This window comes from Pseudopipra pipra, chromosome 2 (genome assembly GCF_036250125.1).
Source record: "Pseudopipra pipra isolate bDixPip1 chromosome 2, bDixPip1.hap1, whole genome shotgun sequence".
NCBI classification, from domain to species: Eukaryota; Metazoa; Chordata; class Aves; order Passeriformes; family Pipridae; genus Pseudopipra; species Pseudopipra pipra.
Window position 1 is genome coordinate 77,483,502 of NC_087550.1, and position 20,080 is coordinate 77,503,581.

General features: G+C 37.0%; 1 protein-coding gene across 7 annotated transcripts in view; it reads right to left on the reverse strand.

Moving 5' to 3' along the window:
* Positions 1-20,080, reverse strand: part of ABCC4 (ATP binding cassette subfamily C member 4 (PEL blood group)) — a 145,436-nt gene that overhangs the window by 104,187 nt on the left and 21,169 nt on the right. For all 7 annotated transcript variants that reach the window (XR_010428408.1, XR_010428409.1, XM_064646007.1 and 4 more), the window contains 8 exons: positions 19,695-19,858; positions 15,419-15,544; positions 12,445-12,694; positions 10,774-10,878; positions 6,483-6,572; positions 5,944-6,135; positions 4,344-4,438; positions 4,159-4,245 (listed from right to left, as the gene is read on the reverse strand). Coding sequence is in view for 5 of the 7 variants with exons in the window: in XM_064646007.1 (XP_064502077.1) it covers positions 4,159-4,245; positions 4,344-4,438; positions 5,944-6,135; positions 6,483-6,572; positions 10,774-10,878; positions 12,445-12,694; positions 15,419-15,544; positions 19,695-19,858 (1,109 nt within the window). In the remaining 2 variants the exon portion in view is untranslated. The remainder of the gene's footprint in view (positions 1-4,158; positions 4,246-4,343; positions 4,439-5,943; positions 6,136-6,482; positions 6,573-10,773; positions 10,879-12,444; positions 12,695-15,418; positions 15,545-19,694; positions 19,859-20,080) is intronic.

The window sequence follows — 20,080 nt, forward strand, 5'->3', positions numbered from 1 at the left end:
TCAAATGTTACATGAGATTTACAAGCACAGCCCACTTAGAGAGAGAGATATGACACTGGAAGCATTCATGGACTCCTAAGGGTTCCAAAACTGAAATTAAATAGAGTAAGTAAATACTCCATCTGTATATCTAGTTAAAAAAAAAATAAATCCTTTTACTCATTTTCCCTACTTCATTTTGCTCCTCCCCTCAAGCACTTCTGGGGCTTAGGTAAGAATGCAATGAGTAAGTTAGGATCTCTTAATCCATGCACTTTGCATGATGGAATTTTCTGCTCTCCTTTGCTGTCAGTTCAATTCTTCCTCACCTTTTCCTGCAAATATGAAGGACACTTTTGCTACAAAACCATGCCTGCTCCCTTCCTCCCCTGAAGAGGAACACACAGTTACCTCAGACAGCAATGGAGAGACTTTATCTTTCAGGATGTCTGGTCAACTTGCCAGGTGACTCTCCGGTCAGCCTCAACATATGTTTATTCCATGCCCCACTACCCAGCTGCATGTCCACTGAGTTCCTACTGAAGGCCACTACCTAGTTCCAAAGTATTCCATCTGAATAGATGCTTAAGTTCATTACCATACTGTGATAAATGCAGTCACGTCTTCTGCAGCTTTTATCTAGTTCCAGAGAATCAGAACTTTAGATCTGATTTTAAAAGATTCCCAAACTGTCCTGTAACTCTGTCCACTCTCATAAGCACAGAGGAGGAACAGAAAGAAATCAGGCTGATCATCGACTGAGACTGGCTCCTGTCACTGGAAAAGATACAAGGGAAGGAACAATACCTAGAAAAGAGCATGTTTCAATAGACAATGAAATATAAATCTCACTCTTAAGAACATGATTTCTGAGTCAATATCACTGATGGGACACAATTTAATTTCTATCTAAACATGATTTGAAACCATATAATCTACAGAAGTATGTTTATAAAGATAAACAGGCAAAGTAGAAAATTTCTTGGGATCTAAGTACAACTGAATGATTTTCTCAGAAATCACATGCTATTCCAAACTTCATCATACAAGGAAATGTGCTACTGCATCAATAATGGCTGTCCTTCATTTCAAAACTAGAGGTCTCAAAATACTGCATTTCTTAAAAGTTACTAAAAGCTATTTTTATTTAAATATATATATAAAGGCATATTTTCATATATACCTACAAATATGTGACAAACCATAAAACAATACTGGTACCCCCCTACTGGAAAAAGGCCTACTGTTAAATATCAAAACAACTCACAGAAAAAGGCTACAAATAACACAAAAATAGAAAAACATGAAAATAGAAAATCTTCAGCTTATACCTTCCTAGTCCCCAAGGACTAGGATGGCTTTATCTGCTCCATCATCCACAGAACAACCTGACTGTATCATGAAGAAATTCTTAAGAGCCACAATCCCTTATTAATAATATCATGGACTGTTTTCCCACTGGCGATGTGCTACTTGCATTCTTTCTCATTTGAAAAGTATTTATATATTTTAAACTGTTTACTACAGAAGCCAAACAGAATGAGGGAAAGCACCAAATGTAATAAACCAGCTGTCCGCAGACCATAGCTCTAGGGAATTGCTAGGAACATACCTATCTTTGACGTAAACACAGACTAGACGCTTGTAAAAGAATTAAACATTAATATAAAATTACAAGAAAAAAAAAAAGAGCGAGTGAACTGAACAATATCCACTTCAGACTCTCATTAAAAAAATCCTGCTTCTTCCATCTTGTCCATTGTTTTAAGCCTCGTGGTTTGGACTCCTGGGGGGCAGCCTGCATGAAGTGATGTCTGAGACATTCCTTAGCACCATGTTCTAAGAAATCTTTCTTGCCCAAGTGCTCTGTCTTCTCCACATTTCTAGCACTATTCAGGAAGCATTAAAGAACATGCTTTGCATTGTTTTACAAAGCAAGCTACTGAACATAACACTCTCCCCACTACCCCCAGCACCTTTTACAGCTTCCATGAAGGCCTCAGAAGACAACTTCTGTTTGTAAAACACCCTGCTTTAAAATCTCGCACAGCGAGGCATTGCTCAGTTTTCCTTCCCGCTACTACTCCACCCAGTCCATTTTCTAAAAAATGCTTTCATGCTATTTTATGTGTTTTGCTCCAACCGATCTACAGCTGACGAGAATAAAAGAAAGTACAGAACAACCTCAGCTGGTTCTCTGAGTTTCAAATTCTTTGAGATAACCTCCTTATTCCTCCTCACCTCCACACATTTATCAGCAAAACACACACTGTGCTCACAGAGCAATGGCTTCTAGCTTCCAGTTTTGCAGTAGGATGTAGTGCTGCCAATGTCACAGCTCACGTAAAATACAGAATAAGTCAAGAGGCAGCCTGAACTCCTTCGCAAGGCACCACTGTACTTTCCTGTTATCCTCTTCATGAAAAGACCTTAAGACTTCAGGTTAACAGCTCAGGTGGGTGCACTTTCAGAACTCAACCACTGATACAGTCAGATGCTGGAGTTGCAGAGAGATCTTGTGCAGAAACAGAAAACCAGCAGCTAAAGCCTAGAGAGCTTCAACAGGCATTAAAGGAACTGAATAGCATATGTGAACCACAGAAGTAATGAACTCCATCTATCAGTCATGGCAGGTAAAAAATTAACATAAAGCCTATGCATCATAAATCTCTTACTCCATACTAGCTGATGGGAACAAACATTTGAAGAAATCAATAAAATAAAACAAAATGTTGATGGGGTTTCAGAGAGTCCAGATTAGAAACTGAAAACATCAAGAGGATGCACAATTTTCAAATTTAGACACTAAAAGCTTCCCCTTATGGAGACAAAAAGAACATATATGCCGATGCTACTCAAGGCAATTTCTATGCCCGTTTCCGCAAGATAAGTTTTTATGATTCTCTAGGGGTGGACAGGAGGGAACAATAGTAAAACCAAATTAATTCATGTATTTGGAGCATGGAATTCCAAGGATGCAAGTATGATTAAGGAAACATTCTCAATGAAGGCCTCAACCAAAGCCCAGTGAATTCCATCAACGGAATTTTTTTCTTCTATTTCTAATAAATTCTAGAGTATGCCTTTTAATACGGAGAGTTATAGCCTATTGAAGAAGCAAGGACAAAACACTGGCTGGAAGTAACTGAATTACTCTCATACTCATTATGAGCCATAGATTAGGGAGTTTCAAACAGAGAGATGGAGAAGAGGAAATTCATTGAGAAGGGAACCTGACATTAATGAACACCCTCCTATTTTTTGGGGAATGGAGGAAGGTCCAATATCCCTCTCTTACATGGTAAAGTTATGCATTCTCTTTTCATAGAATCATAGAATCAGCTGGGTTGGAAGGGACCTCTGAGATCATCAAGTCCAATCCTTGATCCACTACCGCTGAGGTTACTAGGCCATGGCACTGAGTGTCACATCCAGTCTCTTTTTAAAAATCTTCAGGGACAGAGAATCCACTACTTTCCTGGGCAGCCCATTCCAATGTCTGATCACCCTCTCTGTAAAGAAATTCTTTCTAATATCTAACCTAACCCTCCCCTGGCACAACTTGAGACCATGCCCTCTTGTCTTGCTGATAGTTGCCTGGGAAAAGAGACCAACCCCCTCTATTTCTGCTCTCTGCAATCTACTCTGCAGATCATGTTCCCTGTTTCACCTATCAAGAGAAATTTCAAACATTCAAGAACCAAAACAAAAAATCATTCAAGAATCTAAGACAGTTTTGTCCTTTCCATTAGCCACTCGAATTAAGTGCTTATTACTAGCAAATTAAGTGCAGGAAACTAAGAAGTGATTTAAAATCCCACCCCATATTATTCTTCACTCAGTACTAATATTAATAAAACACATTATTCATAAACTCCAATACTCACGTATGAAATCTGACATTTTCCTTAAGAAAATGGCATATATTCCCTTAAGAATAATTCTAGATATAATATCTACAAAACAGATTTTTAGAGGGCTTTTAAAAATAAAGAACAAAAGCAACACAGTTGGGGAAAATCTTTCAAGTACATAAAATAGAGGAAAAACAAATGCAGAAAGAGAATGTATTAAGTTTTGTGAAGAAATCCATCTCCCCAGAAATGCTTTCTCAAGTTTTTCTATAAGGAATTACAATATAACATTTGCATTGTAAATGAAAATAAAGCAGTAACATACTTTTCAAACAAATGTCTTCCGACTTCGGCATCTACTGCACTCAGTGGATCATCCAAAAGATAGATGTCTGCATCTTGATACACAGCTCTAAAAGGTATAAAGAAATGTCAGTATCACAGTCTTACATTAGTTTACTTTAGTCACTGAAGTCTGGAAATTTTTAAAAACAATAAAAAACCACTAGCCTGGCCAGGTTTACACGGGCCTTCTGTCCCCCGCTCAGAGTAGCTCCACGATCTCCTATTACTGTTAGGTCACCATTTGCTAATAATTCCAGGTCCTGTAAACATGAAAGAACAGAGAGCAATATTTTTTTTTAAATCATTTTAACTTCAAAGACCGACAAAGCTGCATCAACATAACATTTTCTTATTTAAAAGGTATTAACGTCTCACTTTAAAATACAAGGTTTCATACTAAATGAAATACCTGCAGTTACTTTATGACTCTGTACTTTCAGGAAAAGGTAACTAAGAAAGCAGAAAAAATAGATGAGATCCTGAAGTTCACATTTTCTTCAGAGGAAAGTGCACTACTATTCTTAGTCTTACAAGGAATATTTGGGGATTCAGAAAAATCAAACAAAACACTAAAATGTCTAGCAGTAAATTAATTATTTTTTATTTGAAAAAAATGAGCTGTCACAAGAAAAAAATTGAACTATTATCAGTAAATTAGCTTGCCAATGTCAATAAAAACTGCATTACTTTTATTCTTTCTGCAATGTGTTCAACAGAAACAACAACATTCATCACAGATTTGGTTAATTTTGGGGTAGGGACTATGAATAAGACAAAAAAATTGTATGGTGTTCCATATCAAATCATTGTATTTCCTATTCAGGAAATACAGTTTTATATTAAGCTATAACACATATTCTTAAAGTTTATTCACAGCTTTTATAAGATACATAAATTTGCAAGAAAAATATGAAAGTAAATCTCCCATCAAATATGAAGTGTGTTTTTTTTTAATGCAGTTTGCTGTCTTTTAAAATCATTAAAACTTTAAGTTTATATAACAGAATATGACTGATCTCAGCAGGCGATATTAAAACTATCTGCCATGTGTAAAAACCTTGCAAAAAATGTTCATTACAGCAACCATCTGCTTTTCACCTGTGTTGCTGCTGACAGGAATATCGTAACATGCTGCATAAAACCTTTTTAGCTGCCAAGCAAAACGTCTGTTTCTTGACAAATCTGGCTTAATCCTCTTCTATATCTCATGTCACAAACTCCTTTGCGCACAGACCTTTCAAAAATATTTTTTCATAAAACTACTTGGGTTCAGCAAGTTCTCCAATATATAGCCTAGGGTTCTTTTGATAGCTGTTAGCAACACATAACACGATACACATGACATTTACTTTAAAGAAAACCATACAGAATATTACAAAATGGAAGTCAAAATAGTGCTAGCTTGATCATTTGTTTTCTGCCTCTTATTGCATTTGCACACACCCCTACCATAATATCCGTGAAAAGGGCTAAAATGCAATTATGAAATTAAATAATAGGGAACAGCTTTTTCAAAACCGTGTCTGTGCTTCACAAAAGCTACGCCTCCCCCTAGTGGAAGTTTTAAGAATTACAAGAAGGTGCTTACAGAGGGATGGCAAAAATAATTACACATATTTCTGTTAAGCAACGGGATTTATTTCATATGCTACTAATAATAATCAATTCCATATATTACATATTGCAGCATGTACCACAAGCCTAAAAGAACACTACGATAAAAATAACGAACATGGAAATAAAACACACAAAGAGAAAGCCTTACCTTTTTAAGAGCACAGACTTTTAAAACTTTTTCGTATTTTTCTTTCTCATATTCCTTGTCAAACAGTATATTACTTCTTACTGTGCCAGAAAACACCCAAGGCTGCTGAGAAACATAGGCGATTCTTCCTGTAACATTTATCAAACCTTTGTCTTTAGGCAGCTCACCAAGCACAGCACTTAAGAGAGAAGACTAGAAAATATTGAAAAAGAAAAAATTAAAAAGTTTGGTTGCATTAAAGACATTACAGAGACTGAGCAGCGTTTACTGGCATGATGGCATATTTCACTCTGTCACTCAAACTACTGCTAACAATAGAAAACCACTAGTAACCTCTAGATGCAGTCTAGAACCAACATACAAAGTACTGTCTAACTCCAAACCACACCCAGAAGGACATCAGCCTTTCTTGAATGTCAGTATCTTGATGTGAAGTGTGTTTTTATACACAGAAAGGAAGTGTACAGTTTTAAGTTTCTAGTTTTCACATTTAAAAGATTCATAAAGCGTTGTGGAATGGGATAAACACTAAGACTTACTTTTCCAGCTCCTACAGGTCCAATCACAGCCAATAGTTCCCCTCGTCGGACAGTAAACGAAATTTGTTGAAGGGCTGGTGTTTCTAAACTCTGTGGATTTGAGAAAAAGTTCATCTTCCTTAGTAATGAAATTTACACCATCAAAATAAATATTTAGAAACAGAAAATCATGTACATAAATCACTATAAACTAGCAACTGATATGACCACCATATTTTCAAGCATACAGTTGTCTCTTCAGTAATTCATTAACACTTTTTAAAGCCCCTCATCCTTCACCACAAACAAGAAACGGAGATAAAACAGCTTTCAAGGAACAAGGAATCCAAAGGCAGCAGAAGCAGTGCTTCCTCAGAGCCCAGGTATCCCGGCTGCAGCTCAGCACAAGGCTGGGGTGGCAGCCTCGGAAATAGGAGCTCTCTCTGCTGGCCACCACAATGGCATTCACGGCCACAGCACGACACACTCAGCAACTCCAAGTAGAAAGACAAATGGTGGAAAAAGGGAGGGCTGGAGCTCTCTCAGAGCCTCAGGAAAGCCAAGTTTGTGTTTCCTCTAGTCAAGGCTCTATCCAAAGTGAAAACAGAAAAATGCCATTTGATTTTACAGAACCTCATCTTGTATATTGTGTATTCTCACAGACTTTTCATGGACAATGTAATGGGCTATTTGTATGAAAATATCCTATCCTAGGATTGTTTGTTTACTGTTCCTTTTTAGTATGCCTATCCATTATGTTACACTACTGATAAGAGCTTATTTCCTAACATATTTTGCACCTCTTCTATCAAGGTTGTAAAAATGTCTACTTGTGAAGAGAAAGGATGCTCATGTCTTTAATAGCTATGCTAAACTGCAATTTTTAAGGACGTGGTGCAGCTCCCTCTCAATAAAGCAAAACAGCCTCATAACAGAATCTGTCTTTACACACATCTTAGTCTTCACTAAGCATGACTGACACTGACATGCAAACAGTAAAATATATGCATTTAAAAAACCTCAAACCAGTACTTCTATCAAAGGATCAAATGAAAACTCAGTCTTAAGTGGTAAAAATGGAAGAGCAAGGTGAAGAATACCTTAAAATCTCCAGCCACCTTTGAAGTTCAAGTGAAAGAAGAGGCCACCACCTAACCCTGCACGAAAGATGCGACAAGACCAAGTACTAGGAGTGCAAAAAGAAGAAGCCTGCAATTCATTTCAAACTATTTGGGAGAGACAGAAGTACAGTATCCATCCACATCTATGACAGCTGGGAGAACTGAGCTAGCACACATGTTCTCACTCATGCCAGGAGAAATACTCAGCCAGGCAGCACCGCACCCAGAGCTCACAATTCCCACCTCACAGAAACACAACAGGGGGTTCACATAAAATCAGTCACACTGTGAGAACCTGAACTCATGTGTGTTGTGCAACTCTGCAAAACTCCTTTCGTTGCCATTATAAGCTTCCACAAGGTGGCATCAGCGGGACTTTTTTCCTTTCCTCCACACAACCCCACTCCCTCAATCAGCATTTGACCACGAATTTGATTCCCCGGTCCAGAGGACATAGCCAAGGTGCTCAGCTAGTGCTAAGATCAGGGGAACTCTACCAACTTATGGCAGTCAAGGATTTCTTTTTTTTTTTAAATACAGAGTTTGTAGGAAGTATCTCTTACTAAATGAGCGTCTATATGGAAAAAGTAAATAAGCTTTGAGACACACAGGCCTTTCTTCAGATCCCTTGAGGCTGTGCTTCCGAATTCACAAAAGTGCAAAGAGACTTCCTTCCAATTTCAGATTTTTAAAAAATGTATCATAAGAGCCTAAAACCATTACAGAAAATTTTAACGAAGTTTTAAAACTATTACCAACATATATTAAAGCAGTACTGCAAGATTTCACAGAGTCTACACGAAAGTAGTAATGCAAGCAAACAGCACAGCCAAACACACCGAAGGGGAATGGTATTTTTGCAAAATAGCATTCTTTATAATTAAAGACAATTTGTCTTGAATTAATCACACCTATTTTTAGGCACTAAATTGAGGCACTTAAATTAGAGCACAGAATAATATTACAGCTAAGTTCACCTGACAGCTCCTTACCACAAATGCCCCAGCTCCCCTGTGCCCTGTCAGCTTGCAGTGTCTTTAACTTTACTTCTTCTGCCATTTTTTTTGCCTAACCTTGAATATAGATTGTTCATGGGACTCAGCTATGAGAAAACAGATCTCATTAAAAGTGATTCATTTTCTATTGCTTTATCCCTCCGACCTGGTTCACCACAAGGTCATACTTAACAACCAGCACAGGGGAGGACAAAAGATCACAAGAATGATCCCTTCAGGGGCTGCAGCTCCTCAGGTGAGTTTGGGCAGACCTTACATGTCCGACAGCCAAGGGAATGAAATACTTCTGCCCACCTCAGGGATACAGAGATCGTATACTACACAGAAGTACTACACTATTTAGGCTCCTCACATAAGGACTAAAATTACACTGGATAAATTTGGCCTCTGTTCAAATGCTGGAAATTTAAATCTGAAGTTGCTCAGTTGAGCAGACAGTTCTGTAAACTCAAGGCATATCCTAGCCTGTGGTACTCAAGATAATACTTGCCTTAGTAAAACAAGAGTGTGAACAGGAATTAACTGGTTTTGTTTATCTCTCAAGAAATTGTAATACACTATAGGTTGTTTTCCTAAAAGTCTTGCCAATAACCCTTTTTTTTACTTCAAGTGATTTTGGATTTGTGGATTGGTTGTTGGTTTGGGGGTTTTTAGTAGTGCTCTTCTGGCACACAATCTTTAAAAATAAATTATCATCCATCTGTACAGTGTCTGTACTTGTTTCTCAAGTGTCTAGAGAAACCCTGTCAGGGTAGCAAGCTAAGCCAGTTACTTGATATAGGATAGTCCATTCCTATTATTCCTTTCATAACTCATCTAGATTGGAATCTATAGTCTTTTCAGTGAGCAGTTCTATAAAATTATTTTGTATCATTGTAAGAGTACAGAAGATAAACTTCCTGAGCAGATCGGAACAGTTCTGGGAGAACTATTTTTCTCCCATGCACACTGCAATTAAATATCATAATGAAAATTACATTAACAGTTTTGTGGATGGCTTGATGGCTTGGGGTTTTTTTTAAACTGAAAGGAAACCAGTAATTCCAGTCATGCTGCCCTGCTTTATGCAACATAAACAACTCATAAAAAAAAAAAAAAGTGTTTTATGGGCACATTATGCAACCATTTCCTAGAAATTGTTAACAGTGGTACCAAAGTCAGTTTGGGAAGAGAATAAAGATTAAGAAATGCATTCCATTTTGCATTAGAATGTATTCACAATCAAGTCTTTCATATCAAGTAATTTTTAAGAATTTGGTCAATGTCTCATAAATATTGACGTCACAGAGAACTCTGAGAAATTAAATAATGTAGCAATTTCCATTTGCAGCTGAGTAGCAGTAGGTAGATTATCAGATATGTTTTCACACCTGGTTGTCCTTGGGACACAGCAGAGGTTGGGGAAGAGGGTATAAAAAGGGAAATATGTGACATGTCTTATTTGCATTACTTTTATATGCAAAACTCAGTTTTAGAGCTTCCAGCATTTGTAATGGAGACTGAACCCTACCATTTGCAAGGATGCTGGCAGGTTGTAATAGCTCCAACAATTATCAAAAATTGCTGCTTACCATAGGAATTGCAGTCTTGAAACAGACAACCTCCGCCTTTCTTACACAAAGAAGATACATAATAAATTTATCACCCGTGTATCATCTCTTTTTCTAGTAATTTTGGTGGGCTTGGCGCATTTTAAGCAGAGAAAAATTTGTAGCTGAACAGTCTCAATTAAAATACAGAGTAACAAATACATGCTTTCAAATAAAGCTTTCAAATTTGTTATGAGAAGTATATTGTACTGGTTCTAGACTAATGGACTGATTAAGCATTCAGTTCACAGAAAAAAACCCCACATGATAAGGCCCACCTTACTTTGCTGTCTGTCCTTGATTCCAATTTTAGTATCTTGCCAAAATACAGTGCTGTTTAATAACAAGAGATATTTTCACATAAAAACACACAGGTTTTCATTTAGTATAATATCAGGAATAGCTACTTTAAAGATGCACTTGATAGTGTTTTCAGTACTAATCTACAGTTAGCTTAATGTACTGAAAAGATTCTTGTACTCAAAGGAGAGAATACAAAACATCAGCAAGCTACGCAGACACTGCACTTTAGATTTCAAACACCTGCAGCATGAGTATACTTTACATTTACTAGAAGTAGATTTACCTTGTCCCAATAGCAAGTCAAATCCTGAACATGAAGAATGATATTCTCATTATCACCATGCAGTTGTGGCTTGAAGTGTGAGACCTCATCAAGCATCAGAAAGTTCTGCAATAAAAGCACAGGATAACTGCATAATGTGAGACCAAGAATGGGAAAGGAACCCAATCACGTTTTTTGACAGCAGCATACAGAACATTAATTATAGTGCTGGAAAAAACAACCACAAACTGATCAAGGAATTACATTTCCAAAGCAATGCACAACTGTAACAGTGTACCTCTAACTATCTAGCTCCCCCCAAAAAAAACCTCCAAAAGTGCATATTTATTAGAGCAACCACCTGCTCAGTAAAGAATTCCAGAAGGAAATGGACTTTAAGAACCTGTCCTGTCTTTTCCTTGAAACACTGACAAGTCTTATTATTGTTTAACTCCCTCTTTCCAATCAGAAGAGGTAAAATCCCCACTGCAACACCTTATCATTCCACTGCTCTGATGGCAAATATTTGTTATTTCATTGGAAGAATGATAAGGACACAGTAAGCAGCTGTCCACTGTCCCTATTAAGCATTCTTCATGTGACAAAAAGAAGACAGAACACTATCTGAACCTCTCCTCCTTTCAAATTCCTGGGCATTAATAAAAAAAATTGCTTATATCTGCATTACTGGTTTATTATACTTTCACTATTGAAATTCTGCATTATATCCCAATCAGAGAACCTTTCCTTCAAGTATGCGCTTAGTACCACAGCCACATTTCTAGCACACCTTGCCTGATGTTAGATTAAAAATAGGTCAAACAAACTTAGAAAGGAAAGAGGCAAATTCCAGAGAAAATTTTCAAGGATAACAGTTACCACAATTTTAAGACAAAATCTCAAAAATTCTAACATGCTCTGAATCACAGAATATAAAGATCTTAAATAGGCATCAGCACACAATATTTTCAGAAGATAATGAAGGCCTTGACCTTAGAAGCCAAGACCAGTTAACAAGTACTTAGCTAACAGTTTGCAGGCGTGAGATAGCTGCTGAAGACTTACAGCAGTAAGTAAGAGGAACCAGAAGGAGGATGGCAGGAGCCATGCAAGGGCAGGAGGAACACTGCTAGGTGTTAACAGGCACAGAGGTACTGCTCAAACTCCAGCAGTATTGTTACAGGGAGCAATGAGAAGTCAAACATTTTAATGCAGCACTCCTAGGTGTACAACACACTCTTATTCTGTTAATACTAGATATCAGCACTACTGATGTTCATCCTTATTGAAGCTGAGTCTTCACTCCAGTACTGAAACAGGAGATGAGCTAGGACTCACATCTGTCCTCCACAGATGACAGGGTAGTGCAGTGTACAAGAAATATGAATCCTACAGCTCCCATCTGCCTGCTTTGTTCTTCAAACCCCCACATATATGTGTATCTGTCCAGACGTTCCTCTTACTTCAGAAATGTCTACAATACCTCTTTGCCATGCACACTCCTCTACATTATGGCCTGCTCTACAGTGCACATCATGTTTTTGCACATGCACACACAGCAACACAGCTTCCAAACCAGGTTATTTCATTAAAAATCCCAAACTGCAAAACTAAAATAAGGCTGCATTTGTCAGTGGTGCTAAAACAAAGTTAGAGTAAGAAAAGAAATACCCTTCAGATCAATAACCGTACCTTGATTCGTCGGATGCTAATCACTGCCTCAGATACTCTTTCAACAGCCGAAGGGAAGAACAGAGTTACTGTCAGTCTCACTGCACCGTACAGGGACACTGCAACAAATACCCGACTTGCAGAGATAATATTTCCAAGCAGTACATATGCCATGAAAGTCATGAACACTGTTATTTTGCTTGCCACAAAAAAAGAGGCCAGGTTCAGTCCGCGAAGGTAGGAGCTTTTCATAACCATGGAGATCTCCTTCCTAAAAATATAAAAAAATCACATCAATCTCTCTCATTACTGTTGCCCTCAACAACCAGATGAGGGAAATGCCCTCTCAGGATTTTACTTTCATATCTTGTCTCCCCCCCTTGCATCACCCCAACTCATACGTAAACAACTGTGAAGAAACCACGTCGGTGTACTACTTTTTTCTGCTTTAGTCAAACTAGTATTTTAGTTCAGATTCTAATCTGCTTCAAATATTTCTGGGTTGCGTGCAATAGCAAAGAGGAAAAAAAACCCTGTATAAAGGCCAAGCACCCACAAACTTCTTATCCTTCCAATATCAAAATCCAATAGAGTTCAGTCACAAAACTCATGACAAGACTGACACATACTCTTCAGCTGAAAAAAAAAGGGCACCTTCCAAAAGATCAACAGTTTTGCCCACAACCCAAGTATCTGCCATTATTCAGCTGCTGATCCTCAAACTTGATCACAGAATTTAGAGTATTTCCTTTCATCTCAGTCTAAATCCTTCCCAGTTTGGACCCTGCTCCTAGCATCTTTTGCTCTAGGAACTGTGGTTCATAAATTAAGAAAATACTGATCTGTGAGGCAATTGTTCTGCCAGTCATTGCCCAAGCTAAACAGTGACTGAAGTACTGCTCAGACACGTAAATCTCCCTTCGGCAACTGAAAAGCTGTTGATGCATATGTTCTCAATTTCCACTTCAGTTAAATTGCAGTTTCTATTTCTAAAAGACTCATCAAGTCCAATCCTCAAGATGTTACTGCACTATCATCCACTACAACATGATGCTATCAGGCTTAAGTACTTATTAAAATAATCATTTTTCTTTATCGAGAGAGCCATAACAACTTATTCCTTCCCCATATATCCTATTTTTGTCTGCCTGAAAAAATATCCAAGTCCCAAAACAATTCCTTAATTTCTCTTTCCAAATAATCTGACTATTCTCAGGGAAAATCTTCATAATTTTGATCACCTTCCACTTGGAAGTATAGATTGAGATTAGAAACTCAAATTGGGATTATACAATTTGAAGGAAATTAAGTGCTCACTTGATGAAGAAAAGGATGCAGGATGGGTTACTGGAAAACTAGTTAAAGCAATTTTCCCACTACACTTGCCAAATTGGCTGAACTGACAGACTTTCAAAGAGTTTCAAAGACTTACTTTTTCATCTTAAGGGTTCACAATCTCTGATCTCCAGAGTACAGAGAAAGAACATTTGTAGGTAAACTATTTGAATTGGGTCTAATTCAATTACTTCTACAACCCTGGATGAAACTCTTTTCCCACCCTTTAATAATCCTTAATAATACTCTCATTATCTATGGACAATTTGCAAGTTTATTGTGCTACTCTCAATAAATATCAGATAAATTATAACCTACTCACAGGCTGCATATAATATGTCTTAAGACAATTAGACTGTCTTAAGGCGCGAAGTTATATAAAAGGAAATTAGTATCAACAGACATAGGAAAAAAGAGCAAAGGAGGAGTTCAGGGGTCATCCTAGCCACTGTCAAGAGGCACTGTGGAAATACTGAGCAATAAATCACCTGGCTAAATTCAAGACTTTAACTAGAGTTTTCCACAGCACAGTTGAAGAAAAGAAAGATGGTTCAAGATGTGTTCTGCAAGAGCTTATTTCTCTCCATCACTAAAAAGGAAGCCTCTAATCCTAACGAGGTGTTAAACTTGGAAATCTGAAGTTTAGTGATGGGAAAACGCCCATTGAGGAAGCTTTCAATAAAGAAATAGCCCCTCTGGCTCCATGCAAGACAGCAAAGCTTTCCATCGATCATGAACATTCAATCAGCACAGTATCCTATGATCTAATAGGGGAAAAGATTCTGTGCATGAGAAGAAACATCTCAGGGAACCTTTGCAAGTTTGCAAGCCTGCAAATGGACGGAAAGGAAAAAAATCCTTTAAAGTAAATGAATTCCAAATAAAACAATATTTTTTAAAAAAATCAGATAATCTACAGCAAATTAACAACCTTCTATTTACATGCTGGAGAGGGACACAACATGAAAATTAAATTATGAGAAATATGGACCCAAACTCCTACAGTTATCCTTTAGCACTGAATGCTCTTACAGTGTCAAGTAAAAAGGCAAATATTGATTGCAAATCCAATTTATTAATATGTTTTAATCTGATGCCAGTGGATCTCTGAAATGAAATGTCATAGAATACCAAACTCAGCTGGCTTTCTCAGCTGAACACCACAGGAATTTCTGATCTGCTGCCTTACTTCCCTCCACCTTTCCCAGATAGCTTGAGCAGCACTTAAAACACAGAAAAGGAAGCAGAGTAGTACATTAGGATGCTATCATCCAGGACAGAAAGTCAGATTCCATATATTTCTGAGAAGGGAGATGTCTCTGTATAGGTTCGTTGCTATCAGTTTACAGAACTGTGAGGATGACATTGTTGCAATACAACAACTACATTTTATTAGTTGCTGTTTTTAAACACAACCATAAAATGAAGTATAAAAAAGCCAGAATTTATAAATATCAAAGTTTGGAGGGTTTTATTCATTTTTTATCGCCTTAGAATGTATTTTCATTCCTCCACTCCTGCTGTATATTAAAAAAAAAATAAATCCCAAGACATTTAACTAAACTGCATTTTAAAGCACAAAATAACACACTTATTCAAATGTAAAAAAAAAAGGCAACTGATACTGGTCATATACCAAGCTGTATCTTTCCAGGATTACCTTCTTAAACCATTCACAAGTTCCGCAAATGACTTTTCCCAAGCATACATCTTTATTATCTTCATACCACTTATCACTTCATTCATGGTCCTAATCCTGACATCTGTTAAGGCAGCTGTCTTGCTTCTGTAAACAGCACAAAGGAAAACAATTCAGATTCTCTAAAGAAGACAATTGATGATCATGTAACATACTCATATACATGAAGCTTTTGCTTTTACATGTAAAGACGATTCACATAATTCTAATTGCATTAAAGAGTCTTCCTAAAACAGTATCTTAAAGCTGACACACAGCAGACAGACTTGGAATGTTTGTATTCCTGGTATTACTTGTTCTCAGGAAACTGTGAAGTGATTCTATGTTCAGAATTACATGTCAACTTGTGCAAACACATGGTATTCCTTAGACAACATCTCTGTGTACCAAAAAACCCTCAAATTAAAACATTCGCAACTATGAGAACTAAACAAAAAATCAGAAAATTACTTTAAAACAGATTTCAAAATGCCGAAACAACCACCCTTCTCATAAGGCTCTTTTGATGTTGTTAAATAAACTGGCCTCATTTGTGTCTTTTTAGGATTAACTCTAGTTGAAGCAGAGATTACTTAGTACATGAGCTATAATTTATTAGAGATAATCTAAATATGGTTTCGTTTAACAAATAAATATTATTTAACCATTGACTGTAATTAACACTAATGTAAATATGCCTATTTAAGTGCCACATTATGTTTGCGCTGATGAGCAAACTGGAAAACATATATAATTAAATAATAAAGTCACAGTTTTAATTAGGAAAAAAAGCACAGAAAGTTAGAAGCCACGTAATGAATGCATAAATTATGCTAATGGTGCCTATTACAATTCTGAATTCATTCATGTAGACAAACATACTTTGCACTTAGCGAGCTATGGCAGACCTTATTTTGATAACACATACTTTTACCTGCTAAATTACTTATTTTTGCATATACCAATGAAAATTAAGATTCAAAGAGCATTTAAAAAAAAGTCTCTTTACAAGGAGTGACTGGACTTTGTCAGCTTAACCTGCCCCCTGTAAGATTTCTGAGATAGAAATCTCTGGAAGAAATAGCCATATTTAAAGAACATAACTAGATGGAATTTCAAGCACCTACTCGTCATATTAAAAAAATTTCTCAGCACCAGCGTTCCATAAATGTTAGGATGGCTGAAGCAGGGTATTAAAAAAATATTTATTCAAGAAAGCTGACAAAAGGAATGTAAAAACTTAGCTCTAATACAGTCAGGGACTCTTACTAACACTGAGGAAGACTACTTAGCCTAAACCAACCCTACTGAGATGGAACAAGATTATCTTTGCTACTTCATCTTTTGCTCTTTCAAAAATAAACAGTAGAAAAAAACAATTCCTCAAAGAATGTAAGAGCTCAATATTTCTTCCCCATGCACACACCACCACTGTAAAAGGTAAAATTTAGCACATATTGTTCATATCTCTGCAGCAGCAAACAAAAATTCTCACCTACAGTCTATTGGAAGTCACTTAACTTCCAGGCTCGGTGTTCAGATAACAGAAGGTTGAAGATGATTCAAAATAATAAAGTTAACAGAAGTTTCTTAATCAAAAAGGCTATAGTTCTCATAAACCAATTTCTCAGTTTTCCTGCTGAAATGTTATCGTAGTTTAACAATCCTCTTTCAGATTCCTTTAAAATGTTCAAGAGGTTGGGGCAGGGGTGCTGTTTTTCTTTTTGTTTTTTTAAGTCACACTCCTCTACACTTCAATAAGCATATTTTGTACATACATACCAGAAGCCACAGAATCGGTAATATTATATAATGGCTTCAAGTACACAGACATCCAGTGCATTGACAATTAACTTACAGCAGAGAAAGACATGTCCCCGGTTTTAAAAATATTAAGTTCAGAGTACATGCAGATCAGCCTGACTGCAAAACCCATGCTCACACAGCATTATAAGAGTGCAATAGGAAAGGACCTAAAAATTCTTCAACTGTCTGAGAAGTCCCCTCTATAATATTCATAACCATTCTACATTAAGCAAGCTGCAAAATTCCTTTTTGTTTTCATGAGGCATATTTGGTGGCTTTTAATCATGTCTGACACAACAGTTACATATAGTGTTTCTCTTAAAAATTATAAGGGCTTTAAATGAGACTTTTACAGTTGCATGGCTAAGCAGTAAAAGGGTTGAGCTCTTGGGAATAAATATATCTAAGTTGTCTTCAGTCCAATAACTGAACTACTTCTCAAATAATATATTATTAGGTCATGTGTATTTTGCAAAACTTCCAGTACTTGTGCAAGTAAAAGTAATCCTGCAGATTACAGTGTACACCATTCCACAGGATACTTATCCATCTCTGCAAACTCCTACAGCACTGCAGCCAATGATTGCATCACGAACTGGTATGCATATGTGCTTACAAGACTGAGTCACAAGTACAATGCTGAATAATAGCGCAAATTAGCTGCCACACCGACCGTGCTTGGATTTTAGCAAAAGCTTTAATCCTTAAATTACTTCTTCATATGCTGATTTCCTTAAATCCATGCAGATTCCCAGCAACTGCCATGTGAAAACACTCATCATTAGACAGAGCTGAAATCTATTCCAGTTTTACCATTAACTCCTTCTGTTCACTGCACACTCACAAAGATCTGTGCACATGGAGACCAGCAAAAGTTTTTCTGGTTAACAAATTCTTTTCCTTGCACTGCATCCAAACAAGTGGCCATGGGTAAAAAAACCCAAAACATTATATTGCCACTGATTCATTTTTAAAATACATACCTTCACGAGATTTTTGTCACCTTGTTGCCTGACCCTGAACAAGTCCCTTACTCTCTCTGTGCCTCAGTTTCCCATCTGTAGATTGGGGCTATAAATGCTTACCACCATGGATAAGACACTAGCTAAGCACTAAGCATTTTAACTACTGACTCAAGCCTCAAAACCTCAAAAGCTTAAACTAAAAAAAACACCAACAGTGAAGTAGTTTGATACTTATGCATGCATATTGCACATGCAGTGAAAATGCACATCTAAGAATATATTGCAAGTGCTCTACAAACAGGTTTTATCATTTAAAAAAACCTAAGAATTTGACAGAGAGCACTGAATGAATCATTATTTGAGAAACAGCACGTGAACATTATTTTAGAAATAGCACATGAACATAATGACTGACGACTATCACACTGGTTGCAAATAGAAGGAATTCTACAAGTTGGCTTCATTTTGTAATTCTCAGCTGTCTCTTCATACCCAGCCATGCAATGGCAATGCCATACTCAACAGGTGTGGGAAACTTGTCATGAAATACAACTAGAAAACAACAGTAACTCACTAAAATAAGCTTTACTTATCAGAAGAGCTAGAAGGAACCCAGTCAACAAAAGATGCAAACAAAGATGTATAACGCTTGTAAGCACCTGTACATATATGCTTCCAAGTAAAGGAACACAAAAATGTTTCCATTAAGATGCAAAGGCCATTTATAAACTCATTATGTAAGTATAGTATGATTAATTACATAAAAAACAGAAAAGAAACAGAAAACTTGGAAGCAAGAATTTGCCTCAACAGTCCCATCTCAGGCGAGTCTTTTTTTTTTTTTCCTAGGAAAAGTCACAGAAAAACAAATAAAATTTGTCTGATAATGGAAAACTACTGCAAACTCTTCACAGCCTAGAACCTTACACTCGGAAGCCTCATACTGGCATCAAAACCACCATCATAATTTTTTTCTTCCTTTCTCTCTCAGTTCCTTCCCCATTTTTCTCTCAGCACCTTAGTCATGAAGGAGAGACAGCAAGACCTTTGAACATAAAACTTTCAGAGCTTTCTGCTGCAACTCCTATATCATCCCAGTAAGTCAAACTTAGAGCAGGGGTTGATAGTACCGCTTTTACAAGTAACCACTCCCTAAGCACCACTGCAGGAAGGAGTTACACAATTCTATGCCAAGACCTACAGCAAGGTAGCTACAGAAATAGCCCAATTCTTTTAATGTACTGGACATCTAATGAGCAGCAGATAACCTCTGCATGTTTGGCAGACAGACCACTTCAAGTCCATAAACAGGAATTCAGACATTTCGCATTAGCAACTATAAAAAAACACTGGCAAAGATAAAAGACAATGCAAAAATCATCACCAGACACAAACTGATTTCAGAGCAGTACTCTACCTCCCATCCAGCATGAATATTTTTAAACCTGTAACAGAAAATACATACAACCCAAGATGTGCAGCCTTACCTGAGGGAAGAAAAAAGCCTCCCAATGCAGGTCTGGACAGGAAGAAGAATAATCAGAACTGCCATTCCTGCAAGACACGATGGCCCTATTTCCATCCAGAGAAGTACTGTTACTGCTACAGCTTGAATTGGTCCAGCCCACAAGAAGTGCAAGAAAATTGTTACCTAGACAAATAGTTAAGAATCAACTGTTAGCTTTTGGTCTTAGCTAAGAAATTTAACCCTAATAACACTGAGGAAGCATTTCTGCATTCAGTGAGAATTCTGCACCAGAGAGCTAAATGTACATTTAGATGTACAGAAAGTAAACAAATGCTGATTTTGTTTTATCTTCATCACCAAAACTTCTCTGAGTTTAGAAAAAAAGCAGGAAAATATTTAAGGGGA